General features: G+C 39.2%; 1 protein-coding gene across 1 annotated transcript in view; it reads right to left on the reverse strand.

The window, feature by feature from the left end:
• The window catches only part of LOC110566938 (vomeronasal type-2 receptor 116-like), a 33,256-nt gene that overhangs the window by 1,258 nt on the left and 12,380 nt on the right, over positions 1 to 19,618 (reverse strand). Inside the window, exons 2-5 of the mRNA XM_021664858.1 lie at positions 19,116 to 19,407; positions 17,952 to 18,758; positions 17,043 to 17,270; positions 14,207 to 14,330 (exon numbers count right to left, since the gene is read on the reverse strand). Of these exons, the coding sequence (XP_021520533.1) occupies positions 14,207 to 14,330; positions 17,043 to 17,270; positions 17,952 to 18,758; positions 19,116 to 19,407 (1,451 nt within the window). The remainder of the gene's footprint in view (positions 1 to 14,206; positions 14,331 to 17,042; positions 17,271 to 17,951; positions 18,759 to 19,115; positions 19,408 to 19,618) is intronic.

Consider the following 19,618-nt stretch of genomic DNA (forward strand, 5'->3'; position numbering starts at 1 on the left):
AAACTAATTACCAAAAAATTTTGTTCTCAAACTTGGGATTCACATTTACTTTTTTCTTATAATCCAATGATACTGTAGTTTGTTCCATATGCTTAATAATTTTGAAATGTAACATACCATTTTGTTCTTGAAGCTTGAGTTATGCACTACTATTATGTTGTTATATTTTGATATAGAAAATTTTAACATACAGGGAGAGAACTTTTGAAATATTTAGACACATTCAAAAAAGAAACTTTGAATACTTTGCTCCTAAACATTTTTGTCTTTTATCTTGAATTAAAAACAAACACACCTTGGTTTCTAATGCCATATTTCTGTCACATACATTAAACCCTTGTATATGTCTGACAACCATGAACACATCAATGGATTTTCTCGTATTTAATATTTCACCTAATATTTATCAAGTTTATTTTCAGGACAATAAAATTTTTTTAAGTATCTTGTTTTTCTTTTCTCAAGATGTTTTCTCAACTTTTTTCAACATTCACAGCTTATCTGTTTGCTTCTGTTATGAGTGATTTGTTGTTGATTTCCTATTATAAAATGTATGCTTTAAGCATAGAATTCTATCTCTGACTTAATTAACCTACAAGATATATGAATATTATCTAATTTATATAAAAATAACACATCTTTCTAAAAACAGGCTTTGCTTATTCTTTAAAATTAATCAGTGAAATTTTGAATTTTAATTTTTATCATGTGTTTATCATACTTTGATTTCTGTATTGTTTCAAAATATAGTCACTAAAAAAACTGAATGATTTAGTATATTCATGACTGAAGTACTCTTACTTTGTGCATATTGAATATATTCATGGACAAACTATGTAGCTAAAATGCATGGAAGGAATATTTATCAAAGACTATTTCATTCTTTGTATTATAAGCCCACATGAAATTTCATGGTTGTGAGGAGGGAGGTAATATCATATAAAGAGTAATCGGTGCTGCCATTTAGATTAATCTCCTTACTGTTAAACAACCTTCTAAATGTTGTTGTTTACACACATTGCAAAGTAACCCTCTCCTTCTTCCTCAAAGAAGCCTTTTCACAGTGATCTGTGCTGAAGGCCAAGAAGTGTGACTGTGCTTTAAAAATTATATCAATGATTAAGGATATGATTCCTGGTTGATTCTGTTAAGCATGAGTTGAAAAAAATGAGGGGATTGTCTTCCTTTCTGTGCTAAACTATGTCCTGCAAAGATATCCAAAGAAAGGATGAGTTAATGATTTTCCTTGTGTAAAAAATGATGACTATACTATGTTCCAAGGTACAGCCTAAATCCAATGGTCATGGAGATGACCATGATGAAACCAAATAGGACACACACAAAATGATGAAAATTTGAAACTATTAAAGGGATGGTTAAGGATTCGTATTGACAGGTGTTGGTAGGGGGCACATACCTGCGATATAGTGAATACATGTGGAAAATTGCAAGGGAGTGAACATGACCAAAAAAAGACAAATGAAAGCCACGCCTTCCAGAAAAGCAGAGAGATTGCCTGCAACATTCCTCTCTCCCTGTTTCTCCAGACCCAATTCCTCAACCTCATCCTTAGTGGTGTAACAGAACAGCTGCTGCAACCTCTCTTTCTACCTGCCCCATTTTCTGTGGATTCCACAGACATTCCTCTCTTTTTTTTTACCTCTCCCTACTCCTTGCTATATGCCAGCTTCCAACTGCCAGTGGTTTCCCAAGGTGTTCTTCCTGGAGATTCTGGCAATTCCTGCCAGAATACTAGGTAGGCTGCCCACAGACTTCTCTCTCTGATTTCCTAGACCAAATGCCCCACTGTCATTCCAAGCAACCAATGTCTGATTTCCCTCATGAATCTCTCCATGACATGGAACAAATTCCTGATACTATTTGACCTACCAAGGATCAGACTAGATAATACAGAGGCTTTTAATAAAACCAATACTATTGTTCTAAAAAAATTTATGCTTAATTATATTCTGCCATACTCACAGACCAGGCCCTTATTCAGTCTCTAAATCAGGAATCTCAGACCCATGTTTGTCTACATTAGGTCCACGGCACATATGCTATACCTTCCATTTTAGTACTTTTATTGTACTCCTGAAAGTGTAAACAAGTGAGTCTCTGATTCCTGTGCCCTCTCTTGAGGCTTTTACTTTTCTATTGTCTTGTCTTCTCCAACTTTGATATTATAGGTTTTAGTTTACCTATTTATATGTTAATTTGCTATGTTTTGTTACTATTTCTCTGAAGCCTCTTCTTTTCTTTCTTTCTCTTTTTTAATATTAGTTACAGTTCATTCACTTTGTATCCCAGCTGTATCCCTCCTCCTCATTCCCTCCTAATCCCACCCTCCCTTCTCAAATCCTCCCTGCCCCTTTCCAAGTCTACTGCTAAGGGAGGACCTCCTCCCCTTTTATCTGACCCAGGTTTTAACCTCCTCTGTGGCCTAGCAGGGCTGCTCCTCCTTTGGGGGTTGAGGTCAAAGAGTCAGCAATTGAATTCATGTCATAAATAGTCCCTGTTCTTTCTAGGGTACTCGCTTGGATACTGAGCTATCATGGGCTATGTCTGAGCAGGGATTCTAGGTTATATCTATACATGGTTCTTGTTTGGAAAAGCAGTCTCATAAAAGACTTCTGTGACCATATATATTTGGTCCTTATGGAGCTTCTGTCCTCTCCAGGTCATACTAATTCTTCCTTACTTAATATGATATCCTGCACTCTGCAAAGGTTTGGTTATGAGTCTCAGTGTCTGCTTTGATACACTGCTAGGTAGAGTCTTTCAGAGGCCTTCTGTGGTAGGCTCTCATCCTATTCCTTGTTTTCTCCAACATCCAATGTCCATCCCATTTGTCTTTCTAAATGAGGAGTGAGCATGTTACCCCTGTTTCTCCTTCTTGTTTATCTTTTTTAGGTGTATAGATTTCAGTATGTTTATCCTATTTTATAGGTGAGTATATAACATGTGCGCCATTCTCATTCTGGTATACCTCACTCACAGTGATCTTTTCTAGATCCCACAATTTTCTGCACATTTCATGATTTCCTTGTTTTTCATTGCTGAGTAGTATTCCATTGTGTAAAAATACCACAATTTCTATATTCATTTTTCCGTTGAGGGGCATCTGGGTTGTTTCCAGGTTCTGTCTATTACAAATAAAGCTGCTACAAACATGGTTGAGCAAATGTCCTTGTTGTGTACTTGAGCAAATTTTGAGTATATACCTAGCAGTGGTATAGCTGGGTCTTGAGGAAGCACTATTCCTAATTGTCTGAGAAAGTGCCAGATTGACTTCCAAAATGGTTGTACCAGTTTACATTCCCACCAGCAAGGGAGGAGGGTTACTCTCTCTCCACAACCTCTCCAGCATGTGTTGTCACTTGAATTTTTTATCTTAGCATTTTGATGGGTATAAGTTGAAATCTCAAGGTCGTTTTGATTTGTATCTCCCTGGTGGATAAGGATATTGCACATCTCATTAAATGTTTCTCTGGCATTCTATATTCCTCTACAGAGAATTCTGTTTAGCTCTGTACCCCATTTTTAATTAGATTACTTGATTAATTGCTTTTTAACATCTTTAGTTCTTTATATATTCTGGATATAAGCCCTCTGTTAGATATAGGGTTGGTGAAGATCCTTTCCCACTATGTAGGCTGTCGTTTTGTTCTGATGACAGTGTCTTTTGCTTTACATTCACTTTTCAGTTTCATGAGGTCCCATTTATGGATTGTTGCTCTTAGAGACTGTGCTGTTGGTGTTCTGTTCAAGAAGTTGTCTCCTGTGTCAATGAGTTCTAGGCTCTTCTCCACTTTTTCTTCTAAGCAGTTTAGAGAATCTGGTATTATGTTAACGTTTTTGATCTACTTGGTCTTTATTTTTATGCAGGGTGATAAGTATGGATCTATTTTCATTTTTTTGGCACAAAAACATCCAGTTGTACCAGCTATTGAAGATGCTTTTTTTTTTCCATTGAAAGGTTCTGGCTTCTTTGCCAAAAATCAAGTATCCGTAGGTGTGTGGGTTTATTTCTGGATCTTCTATATGGTTCCAGTGATCCTCCTTTCTGTTTCTATGCCAATACCATGCTGTTTTTAATACTATTGCTATGTATTATAGCTTGAGATCAGGGATTCAGATACCTCTAGATGATCTGTTGTTGTACAGGATCATTTTGGAAATTCTGGGTTTTTATTTCTCCATATATAGCTGAGAATTTTTCTTTCAAGTTCTGTAAAGAATTTTGTTGGTATTTTGAAGGGAATTGCATTGAATCTATAGATTGCTTTTGGGAGGATGGTCATTTTCTCTATATTAATCCTACCAATCCATAAGCACGGGAGCTCTTTCTATCTTCTCATAGCTTCTTCAATTTCTTTCTTCAGAGACTTGAAGTTTTTTTGAAATAGATCTTTCACTTCTTTGGTTAGAGTCACCCCAACGTACTTTATGTTATTAGTGGCTATTGTGAAGGGTATTGTTTTCCTTATTTCTTTCTTGGCCCTTTTGTTTTTGATATACAGGGGGGCTTCTGATTTTTTTTTTTCAATGCAGTTTATTCAGGAACATTGAACAATCATCAGACCCTGGGGAAAGCTAGCCCACAGCTTATATAGCCTCTGGGTAGCCAACCCCAGCGTGCCACATGGGCAATGCAGATAGGTCCACATACATGGAAGCAAGCCAGATCCTCAGCCTTAGCCAAATGTGGAGTTGTTCGTGACAGAGAGCACTCACTATCAGGAAGGTGGAAGGTGTAAACCAGCTCCATCTTTAAGGCAAGGCATTACACAGCTCTCTACAGTTCCCCCTTTTTGTTTTAGACGCATCAGGCAAGAGTAGAGGTCTGATCTCTGATATTAGAAATAAATTGGGACTTTGTACTGATGTTCATTTAGGTGTCATCCACCCAAAGAGCATCAGACTCGTCCGATACCTTTTTCTCAGAGGCGGGACCTGGGGCATCAACCCGCATGCAATCAGACTTGCTCTTCTCTGGGTCGAAATCGGCTGACTCTGAGTGCAGCGCTTAGCCTCACATCCTGAGCATAACATTTTAGCTTTTTATGGTAGCCAACCATGCTTGGGGAGACTGTCCTGCTTCAATGGCTGTAAAGGCCAGAATGATCATGGCGGCATTACACTGTTGTGAGACTCTAATCTTGCATATACATCACAGGCAAACCAAGGAGACCAACACCAGAAGGCCTGCTAACGTTTCCATGCCCGCCCATTCCTTCAGATGATTTATGGCTGCAGCAATCCATGGTGATAATCCTGTGGCTAGTCCTGTGTCCACTCTGGTAGAATTTACTGTGATAATGGCCACTCTCAGCTGCTCCATTGTAGTATCGAATTCTCCAGTCCAATTACCTAAAATATAGCTCGACAATTGTTTAGACAGATTTGCAGCACAGGAAAAATTCTCATGTTGTATGCTAGTGACACAAAGTCCAGCATACTCTCATTGACAGCCAGGTTGAGCGATTTGCCAAAGGGTATCAATTTGCTCCTGCACGAGGTCAATCCTCTGATTGAACACCATCAAGCCTCCTTTTAGTTGAGCATTAATTCCTTTTTGTACATCTAAGGCATGAGCTACATTGGCTAAAAGATTATTCAGGGTCTGAGCAGTCTGCACAGTATGACTCATGGCTAATGCCGTGGTGGTAGCTCCAACAGCCACCAAAGAGATGGCAGTAACAGTGGTGGCTGTAGTTCCAAGATACCTTTTCTGTCTGAAGAGAGTCATAGCATGAGGGGCATCAACGGGAACAGGAACCCAGCGAGGCATGCGAGTAAGCAGGGCTTACCGAAATTCACTAGCATTCCAGCATTGAGCAAAAAAGCAAGTATCATCACCACAATTACTTGGCTCTATCTGGCTAATAATGAATAAAAATAGGGGATATAAACAAACAGGTGTGGGTTTGTAGGAAATATTATGAGAAGCCTTAACCCCTTCGTTGGAACATCTTGCATCAGTTCTAGAACTAGCAGTGGTGGTGTCCGAGGTCTGAGTAGGTTCAGGAGACCATTGCCCCCAGGGGCGAGACGTGCTCCATGTAAATTGACTAACTCCTTGTTTTGCTTCACTTTTGGAAGTCATTTAAGATTCTTAAATTATTTTTTCCCTTTTTTTTCTTAATTTTTCCTCAATTACACTTTATTCATTCTGCATCCCCCTATAAGCCCCTCCCTCCTCCCCTCCCAATCCCACCCTACCTCCTCCCTCTGCATGCATGACACTCCCCAAGTCCACTGATAGGGGAGGTTCTCCTCTCCTTTCTGATCTTAGTCCATCAGTTCACATCAAAAGTGGCTGTATTGTCCTCTACTATGGCCTGGTAAGGCTGCTCCCCCCCAGGGGGAGGTGATCAAAGAGCAGGCCAATCAGATTATGTCAGAGGCAGTCCCTCCTCACATTACTATGTAACCCAATTGGACTCTGAACTGCCCTGGGCTACATCTGTGCAGGGGTTCTGGGTTATCTCCAAGAATAGACCTTGGTTGGAGTATGAGTCTCTGGGAGGTTCCCTGTGTTCAAATTTTCTTGTTCTGTTGTTCTCCTTGAGGAGACCCTGTCCTCTCCAGCTCTTACTATTTCCCAGTTCTTACATAAAATTCCATTCACTCTGCCCAACAGTTGCCCATCAGGCTCAGCATCTGCTTTGATAGTCTGTAGGGCAGAGGCTTTCAGAGGCCCTCTGTGGTAGGTTCCTAGGTTGTTTCTGTTTTCTTCTTCTTCTGATGTCCATCCTCTTTGCCTTTCCGGATGGGGATTGGACATTTTAGTTAGGGTCCTCTCTCTTGCTTAGTTTCTTTAGATGCACAGGTTATAGTGGGTTTGTCCTATGTTGTATGTCTTTATGAGTGAGTAAATACCATGTGTGTCTTTTTGCTTCTGGGACAACTCACTCAGGATGATCCTTTCCAGATCCCACCATTTTCCTGCAAATTTCATGATTTCCTTATTTTTCATTGCTGATTAATATTCCATTGTGTAGATGTACCACAATTTCTGCATCCATTCTTCAGTTGAGGGGCACCTGGGTTGTTTCCAGCTTCTGGCTATTACAAATAAAGCTGCTACAAACATGGTTGAGCAAATGTCCTTTTTGTGTACTTGAGCCTCTTTTGGATATATGCCTAGGAATGGGAAGGCTGGATCATGGGGAAGCCCTATTCCTAGTTGTCCGAGAAAGCACCAGATTGATTTCCAGAGTAGTTGTATAAGTTTACATTCCCACCAGCAGTGGAAAAGGGTTCCCCTTTCTCCACAACCTCTCCAGCATGTGTTGTCACTTGAGTTTTTGATCTTGGCCATTCTCATGGGTATAAGGTGAAATGTCAGGGTTGTTTTGATTTGCATTTCCCTAATGGCTAGTGAGGTTGAGCATTTCTTTAAGTGCTTCTCTGCGATTCGGTATTCCTCTCTGTTTAGCTCTCTTCCCCATTTTGTAAGTGGATTACTTGGTTTGCTGCTTTTCAGCTTCTTTAGTTCTTTATATATACTGGATATGAGTCCTCTGTCAGATAAAGGGTTGGTGAAGATTCTTTCCCAATCTGTAGGCAGTTGCTTTGTTTTGGTGATGGTCTCCTTTGCTTTGCAGAAGCTTTTCAGTTTCATGAGGTCCCATTTATTGATTGTTGCTCTTAGAGCCTGTGCTGTTGGTGTTCTGTGCAAAAAGTTTTCTCCTGTACCAATGAGTTCTAGGGTATTCCCCAATTTTTTTTCTAGCTGATTTAATGTGTCAGGTTTTATGTTGAGGTCTTTGATCCACTTGGACTTCAGTTTTGTTCAGGGTGATAAGTATGGATCTATTTTCATTTTTCTACATGTAGACATCCAGTTGGACCAGCACTGTTTTTTGAAGATGCTATCTTTTTTCCATTGTATGGTTTTGGCGCCTTTGTCAAAGATCAGGTGTTCATAAGTGTGTGGGTTTATTTCTGGGTCCTCTGTTCAGTTCCATTGATCCACTATTCTGTTATTATGCCAGTACCATGCAGTTTTTAAAACTGTTGCTCTATAGTACAACTTAAGATCAGGGATGGAGATACCTCCAGAAGATCTTTTATTGTAGAGGATTGTTTTAGCAATTCTGGGTTTCTTTTTATTCCATATGAAGTTGAGAATTTTTCTTTCCAGGTCTGTAAAGAATTGTGTTGGTAATTTGATGGGAATTGCATTGAATCTGTAGATTGCTTTTGGTAAAATGGCCATTTTTACTATGTTAATCCTGCCAAGCCATGAACATGGGAGATCTTTCCATCTTCTCATATCTTCTTCTAATTCTTTCTTCAGAGACTTGAATTTTTTTTTCATACAAGTCTTGTCTTCCTTGGTTAGGGTTACTCCGAGGTACCTTATGTCATTTGTGGCTATTGTGAAGGGTGTTGTTTCCCTAATTTCTTTCTCAGCCCTTTTGTCTTTTGTATAGAGGAGGGCTACTGATTTTTTTTGAGTTAATTTTGTATCCAGCCACATTGCTGAAATTGTTTATCAGCTGTAGGAGTTCCCTGGTAGAGTTTTTGGGGTCACTCACGTATACTATCATATCATCTGCAAATAGCGATAATTTGACTTCTTCCTTTCCAATTTGTATCCCCTTGATCTCCTTCAACTGTCTTATTGCTCTAGCAAGAACTTCCAGAACTATGTTGAAGAGATATGGAGAGAGTGGGCAGCCTTGTCTTGTCCCTGATTTCAGTGGGATTGCTTAAAGTTTCTCTCCATTCAGTTTGATGTTGGCTATAGGTTTGCTGTATATTGCCTTTATTATGTTTAGATATGTGCCTTGTATCCCTGATCTCTCTAATACTTTAAACATGAATGGATGTTGGGTTTTGTCAAATGCTTTTTCAGCATCTAGGTAGATTATCATGAGTTTTTTTTTTCTTTCAGTTTGTTAATATGGTGGATCACATTGATGGATTTCCATATATTGAACCACCCCTGCATACCTGGGATGAAGCCTACTTGCTCATGGTGGATGATATCTTTGATGTGTTCTTGTATTCGGTTTGGGAGTATTTTGTTGAGTATTTTTGCATCAATGTTCATAAGGGAGATTGGCCTGAAGTTCTCTTTTTTTGTTGGGTCTTTGTGAGGTTTTGGTATCAAGGTGACTGTGGCTTCATAGAATGCGTTTGGTAATGTTGCTTCTGTTTCGATTTTGTGGAATAGTTCGAAGAGAACTGGAGTTAGCTCTTTTTTGAATGTTTGGTAGAATTCTGCACTGAAACCATCAGGTCCTGGGCTTTTTTTGGATGGGAGACTTTCGATGACTGCTTCTATTTCTTTGGGGGATATAGGACTATTTAGTTGATTTACCTGGTCCTGATTTAGCTTTGGTAAGTGGAATCAATCAAGAAAATTGTCCATTTAATTTGGATTTTCAAATTTTGTGGCATATAGACTTTTGAAGTAAGTCCTAATGATTGTTTGGATTTCCTCAGTATCTGTAGTTATGTCCCCCTTTTCATTTCTGATTTTGTTGATTTGGATGGTGTCTCGCTGCCTTTTAGTTAGCTTGGCTAAGGGTTTGTCTATCTTGTTGATTTTCTCAAAGAACCAGCTCTTGTTTTCATTGGTTCTTTGAATTGTTTTATTTGTTTCTAATTGATTGATTTCAGCCCTGAGTTTGATTATTTTCAGCCATCTGCTCCTTCTTGGTGTGTCTGCTTCTTGTTTTTCTAGGGTTTTTAAGTGAGCCATTAAGTTGCTTGAATGCGCTGTCTCAAATTTCTTCTTGAAGGCACTTAGTGCTATGAACTTTCCTCTTTGCACTGCTTTCATTGTGTCTCACAAGTTTGGGTATGTTGTGTCTTCATTTTCATTGAGTTCTAGGAAGATTTTAATTTCTTTATTTCTTCCCTGACCCAGCTGTCCTTTAGTAGCAAGTTGTTCAGTTTCCATGTATGTGTAGGCTTTTTGCTATTTTTGTTGTTACTGAGGTCCAACTTTATTCCATGGTGATCAGACAGGATACAAGGGATTATTTCAATCTTCTTGTATCTGTTGAGGCTTGCTTTGTGACCAACCATGTGGTCTATTTTGGAGAAGGTTCCATGAGGTGCTGAGAAGAAGGTAAATTCTTTTGTGTTTGGGTGTAAGGTTCTGTAAATTTCTGTTAGGTCCATTTGATTCATGACCTCTGTTAGAGATATTGTTTCTTTGTTTAATTTCTGTTTATTTGACTTGTCCTTTGTTGAGAGTGGGGTGTTGAAGTGTCCCACTATTAGTGTGTGGGGATCTATGTGTGGTTTATGTTTTATTAATGTTTGTTTCACAAATGTGGGTACCCTTGTATTTGGGGCATAGATGTTCAGGATTGTAATGTCTTCTTGGTGGAATTTTCCCTTGATGAGTATGAAGTGTCCTTCCCCATCTCTTTTGATTAATTTTGCTTGAAATATTATTTTATCAGATATTAGAATGGCTATTTCTGCTTGCTTCTTGCATCCATTTGCTTGAAAAGCCGTCTTCCATCCCTTTACCCTCAGGTAATATCTATCTTTGTGACTTAGGTGTGTTTCTTGTATTCAACATATTGCTGGGTTTTGTTTACGCATCCATTCTGATGGTCTGTGTCTTTTTATTGGAGAATTAAGTCCATTGATATTGAGAGAGATTAATGACCAGTGGCTGTTAGATCCTTTGAATTTGATGTTGGCTGTGGTCATCAGGTTGTGTGCTTGGTTACTTTTTGTTTTACTGTAGTGGGGTTATTTATTTTCTGTGTATTCCTGAATGTAGCTAGCTTTCTTGGGTTGTATTTTCCCTTCCAGTGTATTCTGTAATGCTGGATTTGTTTGTAGGTGTTGTTGAAATTTGTTTTTGTCATTGAATATCTTGTTTTCTCCATCTATGAGGACTGAGAGTTTTGCAGGGTATAGTAGCCTGGGCTGACATCTTTGTTCTCTTAGGGTCTGCATGATATCTTTCCAGGCCCTTCTGGCTTTCATAGTCTCTGTTGAAAAGTCAGATGTGATTCTAATGGGTTTGCCATTATATGTTACTTGGCCTTTTTCTCTTGCAGCTTTTAGAATTTTTTCTTTGTTCTGTATACTTACGGTTTTGATTATTATGTGGCGGGAGGATTTTCTTTTCTGGTCTAATTTATTGGGTGTTCTATAGGCCTCTTGTATCCTTATTGGTCTCTCCTTTAAGTTGGGGAAATTTTCTTCAATGATTTTGTTGAAAATATTTTCTGGGCCTTGGTGCAGGGAATCTTCTTTTTCCTCTATTCCTATTATTCTTAGGTTTTGTCTTTTTATGTTGTCTTGAATTTCTTGGACGGTCTGTGTCAGGAATTTTTTAGATTTAACATTTTCTTTGACAGATACATCTATTTCTTCCATTGTATCTTCCACACCTGAGATTCTTTCTTCTATTTCTTGTAGCCTATTAGTTATGCTAACCTCTGTAGTTCCTGCTTTCTTCCCTAAGTTCTTTCTCTCCACAATTTCTTCCATTTGTGTTTTTTTTTAATTTTTCCAATTCTATCTTCAGGTCTTGAGCTATTTTGTTGGTTTCCTTCCCCTGTCTGACTGTATTTTCATGTTTTTCCGTCAATTCCTTCAGCTGTTTGTTTGAACAATCCACTGTTTCTTTTATTTCATTCAGTGATTTTAGCATTTCCTCTCTAAAGGCCACAGACTGTTCGGCTGCAGCTTCCTGTATTTCTTCACGGATGGCCATAATCTCCTTGTCTTTAATTTCCTCCATTTCTTTACGGATAGCCTTGATCTGTTTGTTTTTATTTTCCTCTAATTCTTTTTGTATTTTATTTGTTTTCTCTGTTATCTTCTTCATGAGCATAGATGTTAGGTCATCTCCTTGAATTTCATTTATGCTGGGATGTTCAGGCCTATTTGCCCATGGATAACTGGGTTCTGGAGATGCCATATTGCTCTGGCTTTTGTTGGTTGAACTTTTATGCTGTCCTCTATCCATTGGACTATCTTAGTTGTTTGAATTTAGTTTCTGGTTGTTCCTGGACTCTTGTAGTGGAGAGAATTCCTATGGCAGGAAGACGGTTTTTCCTGAAGGAAGCCTTTCCAGCTTTTTGGGTATAATCACTGGATGTCCGGTGTTTTCAGGAGTTGCTACAGCTCACCTCAGGCATAGAGACCTGGGTAGTAACTGTGGTCCTGATTAGCCGAGAGGGCTCTCCTCTCACTGGGAGAAAGCCTGAAGACAGCTGCCCTCCTTCTGGGTTTCTTGCTGTAAATTTAGTGATCAACTGCTATAACCTGTGTGTCCCGTGGTTTGGTCAGTTTTGTTAGGGATAACTGGTTGCCCCTTGGAGCAGTATCTGGGGGTTTGATCTCAGGGTTCCCAGTCTTTTGTAGGTCTGAGGTTGGGGCTCTGTGCCCCAGTACCCAAGAGGTAATCTGTGGCGGGTGAGTACTGCTCTGGTGTCTTGGGGTGCACATTTCTGCCTGTAAGGTGTATTTGGTACAATGCAGGCCTCTGGGCTGGTGGAGCATGTGCCCCCCTGCTAGTCTGCAGGAGCTGAGTTTCCGATCACTCTGTGCTCCCTGTTTGGGCCCAGATCTGTGATGACTGGGCGTACTCACCTGTCTGCGATCTGCAGGCTGCTAGACTTTCCCTAGGTGACCACAGCAGCATGGTTTCTTCCTTCCCTGTGGGGTCCTCTCTGGACAGGGGTTCCCAGTCCCTGTTGTACTGGGGCGCGCAGCTTGTCTGTACCACTGAGCTGAACGAGTAGCTCTCTGAGCAGCAGGAGCTCAGTTGTGTTGGCGGTGGGTACCCACCATCCTAGAGACCTTCTGGGGAAAGACTGGGTGACCCGTGATCAGTCTGGCAACTTTGCTTCCCAGTGGGGTCCCCCCGTGACTGGGACACCCAGCCTCAGGCACCCTTGTGCTCACGGATCAGCCTGGGAAAGTGATTGGGACACGAACGTTTGCGGCTCAAGCCCGGAGACACAAAGCCAGCATTACCCAGGATTTCTTCTGGGTTCTGGCTGGGTAGCATGAGTGGACCCGACCGATTCCCACACCATGGGAGCCTCCCCTCACCTGGGAAACACGATTTATGTAGTTTCAGGGCCCAGAGTTCAGTCTCCTGGTCTCTGCAAGGCGAGTGCTGTCCTGCTTCTGAAACGCGGTGCTCTACCGGTGCCGCCATCTTGGCTCCCTCCGGGCTTCTGATTTTTTAGAGTTGATTTTGTATCCAGACACTTTTCTCAAGTAGTCTGTCAGCTGAAGGAGTTCTCTGGTTGAATTTTTGGGGTCACTCATATTTACTATCATATCATCTGGGAATAGTGAAACTTTGACCTCTTCCTTTCTGATTTGTATCCCTTATATATCCTTTAGTTGTCTTATTGCTCTAGCTAGAACTTCAAGTATTATTTTGAAAAGATAGAGAGAGAGTGGTCAGCCTTGCCTTGTCCCTGATTTCAGTGGGATTGATTTAATTTTCTCTCCATTGAGTTTGATGTTGGCTATAGGCTTGCTATATATTGCTTTTACTTTTCTAGTGAGACACAGATAAGGAGTGGATCTGCATGAGAGAGAGTGTAAGGAGAAAATCAGGGAGGAGGGGGAGGGGAAATTTATTCATATTATATCGTCTGAGAAAGAGTCTATGTTTAGGAAAAGAGAGGCAGATTCAAAAGGACAAATTATATGAAATAATTGATTTTCTGTAAGAAACTTTATCATAAAGATAAAGTACATGTACGAGAAAATTCAAATCCATCACTTCAGTCAGCTGCAGTGTTGAAAAACACTTGTACTAAGAATAAACAAAAATAGGATATGAGAAATCCAAGCCTTAAGTGATTCATAAATGTGACTATAAAGAAATGGTGCTCAAAATACTGTGCCTATGGTGGAAATAAATAGACCGTTAATTTCTGGGCAATGTGGGTCTTTTTAAGGAAGAATATTTGCAATGGATCAGCAATGTGAGTCAAGGATGGCTTTATTGTCTAGAGTGCTTTATCTATGCATCATCTGTGTACCTATCATCTGTGCATCTATGTATCTAGGTATGTGCCTATGTATATGCTATCTATCTATCTAAAAGAAAAGAAAAATAACAGCAATACTTAAATTTCTAATGAAGGAAAAAGTTCATATCTTCTCTCCAGTACTGTTGCATTTGCCTAGGTATTGCAGATAACCTGTGTATAAATAAGAAGATCCTCTGTAAGCCTGTATTTACCTGTCTCATTTGAAATCTCATTTTCTGCACAAGGAGTGCAATCAAAGCAGCAGACAGCCTTGCCTTCCTGGGCAGCTTTTCTGAATCCTGGTTTACAGCTCTCACTGCACACAGACTGAGGAATCTGAGGGAAATAAAAGTTACTAGCAAATGCTTAGTCCAGGTATGTAGAGTTTTTCTTAGTATCACTGAACAGTAAATTTGCAAATGATTACACATACTATTGAAAACATTGGGTTTGGGTATTGCTGATTTTGGCAGCTTTGGGACTACCTAGACAACATGTTTAAATCTTGATACAATACATAAAGCTGCTGATAAGAGTAGGTCATTAATGTAATGTTTTAGAATGTCACAGTATGGCTCTTGAAAGCTGACTGTATACTTGCTAATAGGGAGAGCTCTTATATCCCATGTGGTTGTGAATGCTGAGAACTTGGCAGGGCTTGGCTTCATCATGGAAACAAATCTTTGGACATTTCTGTGAAGAGCTTTATGTGAGGTGAAAGATCCATCCCAAAATGAGGCCAATATTTCCTTGGCTACTATCACAAATAGAATAAAAAGAAGATAGAAGGGGAACAACTACATTCTTTAATCTCTGATTTTGTTCTGTGAATCTGATGTCATCATCCAATTTGTCTCCTAAAACATACTTTTCCCAACACGATCTACTTCATGCTCACAGTTCAGCCATGCTCAGTGTTCTCTCTTCAGTTGGTTTTCTCAACTATTTACCTGTACAAGCAAACCAAATATCACAATATCACACACACACACACACACACACGCACACACACACACACACCTGTCATGCAATTCTATCTTTGGAGTGGCTGGCAAAAAAAGCGCCACATTTTCTCTCACTGAATTTTCTTAGTCTGCATAACCAAATAACTTCCTTTTAATGTTTGGAGGCAATGACAAAAATGTAACAGACACTCTGTTCATAAAAACTTCATGAGCTTCTACCCACTAGGGTATCAAAGGAGATAATGAGACTCATATCCAAACTTTGGGCAGAGTGTAGTGAAACTTATAGAAAAAGAGAGAGATAGAAAGACCTGGAGGCAACAGGAACTGCACAACGAGACCAACAGAGCCACAAAAGCAGGGGCCCAAGGGGACCTGCAAAGACTGGTATTCCAACCAAGGAGCATGCATGGAGAGGACTTAGATGTCCTGCTCAGAGGAAGCCCATAGACTGCTCAGTTTCCAAGTAGGTTCCCTAGTAACAGGTCATGGGCTGTCTCTGACATGAACTCAGTGGCTGGCTTCATGATTACCTTCACCTTGGGGGAGTGTGCAGCCATGCCAGGACACAGAGTAAGAGGATGCAGACAGCCCTAATGACACCTGATAGGCTAGGGACAGATAAAAGAGGAGGAGTTCCTTCCCTATCAGGAGCCGAAAGAAAAGGCATAGAGAGAAAATAGGGTGTGTGAGTGGGATTAGAAAGAGATGAGGGAGAGGGCTACATCAGGGTTACAAAGTGAATAAATTGTAATAAATAAATAGATAGATAGATAAAAGAAAAAACGAACTGATTGAGCTTTAATCAAATGTAATCTCCATGGAAGAAATAGATGTATCTGTCAAGGAAAATGTTAAATCCAACATTTAACAGACACAGATCATCCAATGACACAGATCATCCAAGAAATCCAAGACAATATGAAAAGTCAAAACCTAACAATAATAGGAATAAAGGAAAAAGAATACTCCCTGCTCCAAGGAAGAGAAAATATTTTTAACAAAATCATAGTAGTAAATTCCCCCAACTTAAAGGAGAGGTCTATAAGAATACAAGAGGCCTACAGAACACCTAATAAATTAGACGAGAAAAGAAAACCCTCCTGTCACATAATAATCAAAATAGGAACAAAGAAAAAAATACTAAAAGCTGTGAGAGAAAAATGCCTAGTAACATATAATGGCAAACCCATCAGAAAATCACACCTGACTTCTCAACAGAGACTATGAAAGCAAGAAGGGCCTGGACGGATATAATACAGACCATAAGAAAACCCAGATGTCAGCCCAGGCTACTATATCCAGCAAAACTCTCAGTCATCCTAAATGGAGAAAACAAGATATTCAATGACAAAAACAAATTCAAACAATACCTACACAACCAAGTAGTATGCATTCAGATAACCTAGAACCCCTGCACAGATGGCAGTTCAGTGTCCAACTGGGTTCCATAGTAATGGGAACAGGGACTGTCTCTGACATGAATTGATTACCCTACTCTTTGATCACCTCCCCCTGAGGGGAGAGCAGCCTTACCAGGTCACAGAGGAATACAGTACAGACACTCTTGATGAGACCTAACAGACTAGGATCAGAAGGAAGGAAAAGAAGACCTCCCCTACAGTGGACTTGGGGAGGGGCATGTGTGGAGAAGAAGGAGGAAGAGAGGGATTGAGAGGTGAGAGAAGTACAGGGGTGATACAAAGTAAATAAAATGTAATTAATAAAAAACTTAAAAGAAAAAAGAATATAAAAGAAAAAACAAACATGAAAATTCATTTAATAATCTGCATGCTTATTGACTTGCAGAGCATTATTTACAATACAGAGGTTCTGTTTACTTTTAACTTGAATAATTTTTAAAAAGAAAGCTTATCTTGAAGTCTGTTTTATAAACATAAGCTTTTCTATTGATCTGAGGCAGGGAATGTGAAAATAGTCTATATTGGCTGTAATTATGGGAAGTTCTTTAATGGTAGTTAAATATAGATTGGTACTGAAAGAATGTCTAAAAATCATTACATCCTGAAAATTATTTTAGTTTTCATGAAAAATCAAAGCAATGAGATAAATCACAACTCACCTTTGTAAACCTTGTTGGCCATTGAATCAACTGTTCAGATAAAGACAATTGTTGTCTCTGGGGAGCATGTGGAGAAAAGTTTCCTACTTTCACCTTTAATCCAAGACCCTTTGGAAAATTCCAAAAGTTGAGAATGTCATACACTGAGTCTAAGTTTCTTCCCTCAACCATAAATGTGTGACTGCTCACATGATTTTCCAGAAGGGTGTTCTTTAGGAAAGGGTGAAGCTATAAGAGATTCAGAAACATATGTTGAAATACATCTGAGATAATACAAATGTTTTTAAAAAAGTAATACAATGAAATCTCCGTGTTTTTAACCCCTCAGGATAAAAAACAAATTTGAAGGAGGCATCAAATGAATGATACTTGGAATGAAATGCATTAAGCTTTGAAAATTCCATTCTGTTCAGAGAAATCACTGAACAAGGCATGGCTAAGACAACATGAAATGTAAATTGAGATCACTCACATTGCTTTAAAAAGCTATGCAGTGTTTAGAATATATTTTGATCTTCCAGTCTTCAAACGAGGGTCCTGAAATCTAAGATTCACTTTAAAGTGGCCCTTCATTACATATCCAATTTCATAACTCATTTACTTCACCTGCTTCTGCTCTGAGGAATGCAAATGGGGAATCCCCACTTTTCACAGTGCAGAGATTATGATGAAGACTATGAGGCAACTTGTTATATGCATTTAATATTGAATTTGTTTTTCTTTGTTCCTGGCATGACATTTACAAAGTACATTTACTTAGGATTTTGCACTGCCCTCTAGAAAGGGAAACTAATATTCTCCCTTGCTTATGACAACATATGTAAACCCTGTAATATCCAATTTGAGTGACTTAAAAAATAATAAAAATGTTACATGACTGATATTACAACACAGAAGAAGGGATATTACCTTCCAGGGGAAGAATTCCATTTCTTTTCCATTAGCATATGGTTGCATCTGTATTTGCTGAAGGTTCATCTTATGGAGACTGTAGGCCAGAGCATACACAGCATTGTATATATTGTAGCTCTCTTCACTCATGGCTGGGTCAAAAATGTGTCTAGGCAGTAACTCCAAAGACGCATTGGGCAGGCAGTTTTCCAAAAGTTGACAGTCACGTTTAGAAAATGAGCACTTGAAGAACAAATACCAAAACTTGGGAAGATAAGTGTCTTCAGGGTATTTGTAGGGATTAACTGTTTGAATAAAATTTGTAAACTCAACCATCTCTTTATGATGGTGTGTAAAAAGGAGACTCCCATGAAATGAGTCTACCATGAAATAATCAGCATGGCTGACAGCATCCCACTGAGAGTTTAAGACCCAGACTTTCCCTGTCATAAACAGATGCCCAATGTGTCGCATTAAGCCTTGTGAAGATCCAATGTCTCCATAAATAACTATCACATTTGCTGAGGATTCCTGAATCTCCTCTAGATTTTTCCATAATTCCTTAGAAAGTGAATTCATGGTGCCAGAGATCAATTTCAAAAAGGCTATGCAGATGCCATTACTCTCCATATCTTTTCTCAAGTCTGACAGCATCTGATTCCCTCTGTGGTCATCTGGGAGGATCAGACCAACCCAGGACCATCTGAAATGAAGCAGCAAAGAGACTATGGCAAGTGAAAGATATGTGTCCTTGGGAGCCATCTGATAGAGAGAATTAAACTGACCTTGGTCATTCAAGGTAGAATCAAAAGGCCCAAAAGTGAACTGTAGAAAAAAGAAATTGGAAACCAGATAAAGAACACTGGTATCAAACGCAATCTCCATCTTTAATCAACAGGTGTAAACAGTCAAGATGAAGATAGTTTTGCCATATTTTAAAAGGAAAAAAATACACAGTTTTCCACAAAATTTACTGACAGGTCTCCAGTTTAAATAAGCTAGATGGGCTCATCCACCTCTTCTTCCTCTTTATTTCAAGTACTGGAAGTATGGATCTCTCATCAAGGACCTTCATACTTTCCTTTGATATTGGATTATCTAGTGCCTCCTTTTTGCATTTTCAGACACTTGTACTGTTAACAAAGAATACATGAATCCTAGTTTTCACGCCCCATCCCTCACCTGAGGTATTCTGTAGATTTGTAGTAGTGTCCCAATGTGAGCAGATGTTGCCCATGATGTTCCTGTGAGTGCAGCAGGTGACATTCTCTTCCTTACACAATTGTAATTAAGTAGAGGTTTGCTCATCCTTGTGATCCAAAAAAAGGGGCCAAGAAGTATACTCTTTTCAATAAATCCAATGTTACGTAGCTCAAAGCCCAGAGTTGTGTTGGGTAGTAGATGAGGATTTCTGTTGATCTCCTCAATGGCAAATACCAGGGCCAGAACAAACTGGTAGTTCTTAAATTTATACCTGCATAGTTTTCATAAAGTCACAAAAGAGAAAAACATAAGCCATACAACTTTCATACTTAGTGTAATGGCTTTTATAACTCAACTGAAATGTCAATGTCTGTATAAAATCCATATTTTAATACCTTTTTAGGAGTGGTTGAAAGTAGGGCAGGAATTTTATCTCGAATCAGGTAAGATCCTATATTATTAACACTCATTAATTATGGTCA

Source organism: Meriones unguiculatus (genome assembly GCF_030254825.1).
Source record: "Meriones unguiculatus strain TT.TT164.6M chromosome 13 unlocalized genomic scaffold, Bangor_MerUng_6.1 Chr13, whole genome shotgun sequence".
NCBI classification, from domain to species: Eukaryota; Metazoa; Chordata; class Mammalia; order Rodentia; family Muridae; genus Meriones; species Meriones unguiculatus.